Genomic DNA, 8,009 nt, shown 5'->3' on the forward strand with positions numbered 1-8,009 from the left:
CCCCCCCCCGAAACCTCTCTGACACCACCCCACACCCCCCCCCCCCCCGAAAACACCCCCCCCAAAAAGCCCCCTCTGCCAAATGGTGCGCTGGCCCTTTAAGAGCGACCTGCCCCCGCCTCCCCCCCCCCCTCTAGCGCCCCCTGCTGTGCGAAGGGGGGTACAGCTTAATTGGGGGGGGCACCCCTTAATTGGGGGGGTGCCCTCAACTGGGGGGGCTAAGCTTTTAATTGAGGGGCACCCCTTAATTGGAGGGCACCCCTTATTTGGGGGGGCACCCCTTAATTAGGGGATGGCCCCCATGACTGGGGAGGCTCAGAGCTTAATTGAGGGGCAGCCCTTAATTAGGGGGGGGGAATACCCGTTAATTAGGGGGGGACCCTATAATTGGGGAGGCATGCCTTAACTGGGGGGAGCACCCCTTAATTGGGGGTCGTCCCTTAATTGGGGGAGTTACGTCTTAATTGGGGAGGCATCTCTTAATTGGGGGGGGTCACCCCATTTTGGGGGGGTTACCTGTTAATTGGGGGGCCCCCATGTTTGGGGGGGCACCCCTTAATTTTTGGGGGTGCCCCACGTTATTTGTGGGGAGGTCACGCCTGTTTTGGGGGGGTTCACCCCATTTTCGGGGGGGCCCCACTTTTTTCGAGGGGGTGTCACCCCGTTGGGGGAGGGGCAGCCCCTTTTGGGGGAGGGGCTTCACCTCGAGGGGGGGGAGAGGGCCCCCCACACACACTTTTGGGGGTCCCCACACACTTTGGGGACCCCCCCTTTAGGGCGGGGGGGGGGGTCAGCCCCCCCCGTGTCACTAACCCTGTCCCTGCCACGCTGCCTTAGGGGAGCCCGGAGATTTGGGGGGGTGGGGGGGGGGGGGTGTCGCCCTTCCCCCCCCCCCCAATCCGTCCCTCCCCCCCCTCGTTGCTGCCAAACGCCCCTCCCCCCTCGCGGGGGGGGGGGGGGTGAGGGGAGGGGGCGGAGCTTGTGACCAAGGGGGCGGGATAAAGACTGGAATAATTGGGGGGGGGGGGGGAAGGGTCGCTCCCCCCCCCTCTTCCCCCCCCCCCCCCCCCCACCGGGAACAAAGCTGGAGGGGGAGGGGCAAGGGGACCCCTCCCCACACACACACCCCTCCCCCATCGCCGGGGGGGGCCCGGGCAATAAAGACTGGACTAACAGCACCCACCGCCTGTGGGGGGGTGTGTGGGGGGGGTCACTCCCTTATAGATGCTATAGGGGCTGTGGGAGCCTATAGGGGATGGGGGGGGCTATGGCGGGGGGGGTCATAGGGGATGGGGGAGCTATAGGGGTTTAGAAGGGCTATAGGGCATGTGGGGGCTATAGGGGATGGGGGGTGTCTATAGGGTCTAGGGGTGGCTCTAGGGGTCAAGGGGGACTATAGGGGCTGGGGGGGGGTCTATATGGAATGGGGGGAGTCTATAGGGGCTGGGGGGGGCTATAGGGGTCAGGGGGGCTATAGGAGCCGGGGGGGGCTATAGGGGCCAGGCAGTCCGTAGGCGAACACAGCCATCTCTGGGAGAACAGGAGCTTTATGGAGATCCCCCCCCCCCCGGCAACGGCGATGCAGCACCGGGGGGGGGGCGCGGAAGCAGCCGGGGGGCGGGGCCAGCCCGGGGGGGCGTGGTCTGTGCCCGGGGGCGGGGCCTGCCCGAGGGGCGGGGGGGGGGGGGGGGTGAGCGGGGCCAAGCGACGGGGCGGAGCTTGAAGGGGGGCGGGTCACAATAGGCCATGGGGGGCGTGGTCAGCGCCGCACGGGGAGGCGGGGCGTTCTCAGAGGGGGCGTGGCCTCTGGCCTTTGGGGGCGTGGCCTGTGCCCCAAGAAGCCGGGCTCGCGTCCCGCGGGGGGGGGGGGGGCGTGGCCTGTAAGGACGCCCCCCGGTGGTGGGCGGGGTCCCCCAGGGGGCGTGTCCCTCCCAAGGGGGCGTGGCTTTCACCCGGAGGGGGCGTGGTCTGCAAGGACGCCCCCTAGCGGCGGGCAGCGGTGTTCAACTGGCCATCCCCCGCTGCCCCAAAGGCCGGTTGTGGGGGGGGGCCTCCCCCCAAAAATGAACCATACCCTTGCCCCCCCCCCCCCCCAAAACCCCCCACCCCCTCCCAGTGGGCGTGTCCCTAAGGGGGCGGGGCCAGGCGGGGGGCGGGGTTGGCCAGGCGGGGCGGGGGGGGGCGCGGCGGTGGCGGCGGCGGCGGCGGCTGCCTTGCGGGCCAGTTTGGCCAGGAGGGGGCTGTGGGGGTGGCGCTGGCGCAGGTGGGCCAGGTGGGCGTCCTGGCTCTCGGCCGTGCCCCCGCACTCCTCGCAGACGTAGAGCTTGGCCCGTCGCTCCTTGTAGGCGTAGCGCTGGGCCACCCCGTGGATCTTCTTCAGGTGGGACTCCAGGGAGCAGCGCTGCGTGAAGGCCTTCTCGCACAGGCTGCACTTGTAGGGCCGCACGCCTTGGGGGGCGGGGGGGGGCGGGAATAGGGGGTTAGGGGGCACCCCGAGTTGGCCCTGTCCTCATCCGCAGCCCTGTTCCCGTCTCCATCCCATCACTGCTCCCCATCCCTGTCCTCATCCCCATCCCATCCCCGCTCCCATCCCCATCTCCATCGCATCCCATCCCAGTTCCCATCTCTATCCCATCCCGTCCCAGCTCCCATCCCCATCCCATCTCTTTCCCATCCCATCCGCATCCCCATCCCCGCTCCCATCCCCATCTCCATCGCATCCCATCCCAGTTCCCATCTCTATCCCATCCCCTCCCCTCCCCATCCCAGTTCCCATCCCAGTTCCCATCCCCATCCTCCATCTCATCTCATCTCAGTTCCCATCTCTGACCCATCCCATCCTCATCCCCATCCACATCCCCATCCCAGTTCCCATCTCTATCTCATCCCATCCTCATCCCCATCCGCATCCCCATCCCAGTTCCCATCCCAGTTCCCATCCCCATCCTCCATCTCATCTCATCTCAGTTCCCATCTCTAACCCATCCCATCCTCATCCCCACCCTAGTTCCCATCCCATCCCCATCCCAGTTCCCATCTCTATCTCATCCCATCCTCATCCCCATCCGCATCCCCATCCCAGTTCCCATCCCATCCCCGTTCCCATCCCCATCCCAGTCCCTATCCCATCCCTGTTCCCATCCCCATCTCCACCTCATCCCATCCTCATCCCCATCCCATCCCAGTTCCCATCCCAGTTCCCATCCCAGTTCCCATCCCCGTTCCCATCCATCTCCATCTCATCCCATTCCGGTTCCCATCTCTAACCCATCCCATCCTCATCCCCATCCACATCCCCATCCCAGTTCCCATCCCATCCCTGTTCCCATCCCCGTCTCCACCTCATCCCATCCCATCCCCATCCCATTCTCATCCCCATCCCATCCCAGTTCCCATCCCAGTTCCCATCCCCGTTCCCATCCATCTCCATCTCATCCCATTCCGGTTCCCATCTCTAACCCATACCATCCTCATCCCCATCCGCATCCCCATCCCAGTTCCCATCCCATCCCTGTTCCCATCCCCATCTCCACCTCATCCCATCCCATCCCCATCCCCATCCCATCCCAGTTCCCATCCCAGTTCCCATCCCCGTTCCCATCCATCTCCATCTCATCCCATTCCGGTTCCCATCTCTAACCCATCCCATCCTCATCCCCACCCCAGTTCCCATCCCATCCCTGTTCCCATCCCCACCCCATCCCATCCCATCCCATCCCCATCCCACCCCACCCCGGTTCCCAGCCCGGGCCCCACCGGTGTGGGTGCGGACGTGCCGCTTGAGGTCGAAGGTGTCGTTGAAGCCCTTCCCGCAGTAGGGACACAGGTGCCGCTTCACCTCGCTGTGACACTTCAGGTGCCGGTTCAGCATCCGCTGGAACCCGAAACTCTTCTGGCACACGGGGCAGGAGAAAAGCTCCGTCCCCCCGGGGACCCCCCCGGGGACCGGGACCCCCCCCGGGACCCCCCCGGGGATGGGGATGCCCGGGGGGATGGGGGCACCCATGGGGCCCGATGGTACCTGCCGAGAGATGGGGAGGGAGGCATTAATTTGGGGACACCCCCCCCGCCCCGGTCATGGGGACCCCCCAGCTTGGGGTCCCCCCAGAGCATCAGGGACCCCCCCACACCTTGGGGACCCCCCCCAGTCGTAGGGACACCCCAGTTTGAGGACCTCTCAATCACAGGGGCCCCCCCAGTCACAAGGACCCCCAACCACAGGGATACCCCACCTTGGGGACCCCCCCCCCAGTCGCGTGGCCCCCTGTCATGGGGAACCCCCACCTTCGGGACCCCCAGCCCCAGGGAGCCCCCCCCCACCTTGGGGACACCCCACTTTGGGGACCCTCAGCCGTAGGGACACCCCACCCTAGGGACTCCCCCAGTCACGGGGGACCCCCAGGCACAAGGATGACCCCCCCCAGCTTAGGGACCCCCCCAGGCCCTGGGACACCCCAACGTGGGGACACCCAGGTCACGGCCCCCCCCCCAGGGTGTCCCCCCCACACATTTGGGGACCCCCCCCCTCCCCCTTACCTTGCCCTTGGGGTGCAGGAAGGGGCCGTGGGGGGCGCGGGGGGCCGGGGGGGGCAACGTCATGTCGAGGGGGGACACGGGGGACGCGGGCGCCTCCCCCACCGCCGGCTCGGGGTCCCTGCGCAGGGGGCAGCCCCCCAGGCAAACTGGGGGGGGGGGGACACGGGGGAAGGGGGGGACATACTGGTTGGGGAGGTTCTGCACCCCCCCCCCCTCCAAAAATACCACACCCCCTAAATGAGCACCCCACCATGGGACACCCCCCCCCCCAAAATGTGACACGCCCCCCCCCCCCGATGGGCATCCCCAATGGGGACACCCCCCCCCATGGCACCCTCAATGGGCGCTACCTAATGGGACCCCCCCCCTCAATGGGAACGTGACCAATGTGACACCCCCCCCCCAAACGTGGCCCCCTAAAAGGGCACCCCACAATGTCACCCCCCACCCGGTATGACCCCCCCCAATATAACCCACTCATGCCCCCCCCCACACGCACTGGGAAACCCCCAAATGTGACCCTCCCCCCAAATAACCCCCAAATGGGGATGGCCCCCCCCAATGTGTGACCCCCCCCCACAAACACACAGCAGGGACCCCCTGAAATCCCAGGGCAGGAGGGGGGGGGCCTTCCCTGCCCCCCCACCACCCCACCCCACCCCCGCCTTTTCGGGGTTCCCCCGACCGGTCGAGCGGCTCCGGCCGCGACACCCCAAATTACGGGTTTCCGGCGGGTGTCGCCCGCGTTGGCCCCGGGGGGGGGGACGCCACCACCCGCCCTCCCCCACCCCCATCCCCCCCCCCCCGGGGCCTGGCAGGGACCCAGGCGTCCGAGCACCCCAATAACCCCCCCAAAAAGGGACCCTGGAGTCCGGGCACCCCAATAACCCCCCCAAAAAGGGACCCTGGAGTCTGAGCACCCCAATAACCCCCCCAAAAAGGGGACCCTGGAGTCCGGGCACCCCAATAACCCCCCCAAAAAAGGGACCCTGGAGTCCGAGCACCCCAATAACCCCCCCAAAAAGGGGACCCTGGAGTCCGGACACCCCCAATAACCCCCCCAAAAAGGGGACCCCGGTGTCCGGACACCCCAATAACCCCCCCAAAAAAGGGACCCTGGAGTCCGAGCACCCCAATAACCCCCCAAAAAGGGGACCCTGGAGTTCGGGCACCCCAATAACCCCCCCAAAAAGGGGACCCAGTTGCCCGGACACCCCAATAACCCCCCCAAAAAGGGACCCTGGAGTCCGGGCACCCCAATAACCCCCCCAAAAAGGGGACCCAGGTGTCCGGACACCTCAATAACCCCCCCAAAAAGGGACCCTGGAGTCCGGACACCCCAATAACCCCCCCAAAAAGGGACCCCGGTGTCTGGGCACCCCAATAGCCCCCCCAAAAAGGGGACCCTGGAGTCTGAGCACCCCAATAATCCCCCCCAAAAAGGGGACCCTGGAGTCTGAGCACCCCAATAACCCCCCCAAAAAGGGGACCCTGGAGTCCGGACACCCCAATAACCCCCCCAAAAAAGGGACCCTGGAGTCTGAGCACCCCAATAACCCCCCCAAAAAGGGGACCCAGGTGTCCGGACACCACAATAACCCCCCCCAAAAAGGGACCCTGGAGTCCGGACACCCCAATAACCCCCCCAAAAAAGGGACCCAGGAGTCCGGGCACCCCAATAACCCCCCCAAAAAGGGACCCTGGAGTCCGAGCACCCCAATAACCCCCCCAAAAAGGGGACCCCGGTGTCCGGGCACCCCCAATAACCCCCCCAAAAAAGGGACCCAGGTGCCCGGACACCCCAATAACCCCCCCAAAAAGGGACCCAGGTGCCCGGACACCCCGACCCCCCCTCCCGGACAGCCCGGGGGGGCCCCGAGGGGCGGCGGCCGCGTGGCTCCAGCCCCACCCGGGCGGGGCCGTCCCCCGACTCTGTCATTAAGGGGGTTAATCACCGCCCGGACGCCTGGGCCCCCCCCGGGGGGTAGGTTGGGGGGGGGGGGGGGACACACACGACACACACAGGGGTAAAACAGGGCCCCCCCCCCCAGGGGGGTAGTGCGGGGGGGGGGGGGTGGAGGCTGCCTGGGTGTCGTGTGTCCCCCCCCAATCCTGGGTGTCTGTCCCCCCCACCCAAACATGAGCCCCCCCCCCCCCCCCCGGACGCCTGGGTTCCCCAAAAAAACTGTGTGTCCCCCCCACAAACTCCCGGGGCCCCCTTGAATTCCTGGGCCCCCCCCCAAACACCTGAGTCGTGTCCGTCCCGTCCCCCCCCCAAGACACCCGAGTCCCCCCAAAACTCCTGGGTCCCCCCAAAACTCCTGGATCCCCCCCGGGCTCCTGGATCCCCCCCAAACTCCTGGATCCCCCCCGGGCTCCTGGATCCCCCCCAAAATTCCTGGATCCCCCCAAAACTCCTGGATCCCCCCAAACTCCTGGGTCCCCCCAAACTCCTGGATCCCCCAAAACTCCTGAATCCCCCCAAACTCCTGGATCCCCCCCGGGCTCCTGGATCCCCCCCAAAATTCCTGGATCCCCCCAAACTCCTGAGTCCCCCCAAACTCCTGAGTCCCCCCAAAATTCCTGGATCCCCCCAAAACTCCTGGATCCCCCCAAAACTCCTGGATCCCCCCAAACTCCTGGATCCCCCCAAAATTCCTGGATCCCCCCAAACTCCTGGGTCCCCCCAAAATTCCCTGGATCCCCCCAAAACTCCTGAATCCCCCCAAACTCCTGAGTCCCCCCAAAATTCCTGGGTCCCCCCAAACTCCTGGATCCCCCCAAACTCCTGGGTCCCCCCAAACTCCTGAATCCCCCCAAACTCCTGGATCCCCCCAAACTCCTGGGTCCCCCCGTCACATACTGGGGACGTAGATCTCCGCCCGCTGCTCGTCCGGGAGCTCGCTCCAGTTGCGCTTGGCCGTGGCCACGCACGGCTTCTTCACCAGGAAGGCGCGGGGCATGGCCGCCCCCCGATCCCCGATCCCCCGCCGGATCCCCGCGACGGCGCCCCGGCCCCGGGCCCGACCGGCTCCACCAGCCCTCGCTCGAGACGACGCCGGATCACCGATCCCCGGCGGGTGTCGGCGCCGGATTCCCAGGTCCCCGGCTCGGTGTCGGCGCTGGATCCCAGATCCCGGCTTGGTTCCAGCACCGGATCCCCAGATCCTCGGTCGGTTTTGGTGCTGGATCCCAGATCCCCGCTCAATTGTGATGCCAGGACACGAGGATTTGGTCAATAGCAGCGCCGGATCCCAGATCCCCGGTCAGTTTTGGTGCCGGATCCCAGATCCCCGGGCAGTTTTGGTGCCGGATCCCAGATCCCCGGGCAGTTTTGATGCCAGAACACAAGGATTTGGCCAATATCAGCACCAGATCCCAAATCCCCAAATCCCGGACAGTTTTGGCGCCGGATCCCCAAGCTCTGGTAAATTTTGGGTCCAGTTCGCTGGTATTTGGTCAATCCCAGTGCT

General features: G+C 66.5%; 1 protein-coding gene across 1 annotated transcript; it reads right to left on the reverse strand.

Moving 5' to 3' along the window:
* Window positions 1-1,364: 1,364 nt before the first annotated feature.
* On the reverse strand, window positions 1,365-7,499 carry OVOL1 (ovo like transcriptional repressor 1). The gene is made up of 5 exons (XM_063319169.1): window positions 7,400-7,499; window positions 4,537-4,682; window positions 3,757-4,021; window positions 2,210-2,448; window positions 1,365-1,376 (listed from the first exon to the last, which is right to left on the reverse strand). The coding sequence occupies exons 1-5, from the start codon at window positions 7,497-7,499 to the stop codon at window positions 1,365-1,367; spliced, it is 762 nt and encodes a 253-aa protein (XP_063175239.1).
* Window positions 7,500-8,009: the final 510 nt, after the last annotated feature.

Source organism: Chroicocephalus ridibundus, chromosome 31 (assembly GCF_963924245.1).
Source record: "Chroicocephalus ridibundus chromosome 31, bChrRid1.1, whole genome shotgun sequence".
Classification (NCBI taxonomy): domain Eukaryota; kingdom Metazoa; phylum Chordata; class Aves; order Charadriiformes; family Laridae; genus Chroicocephalus; species Chroicocephalus ridibundus.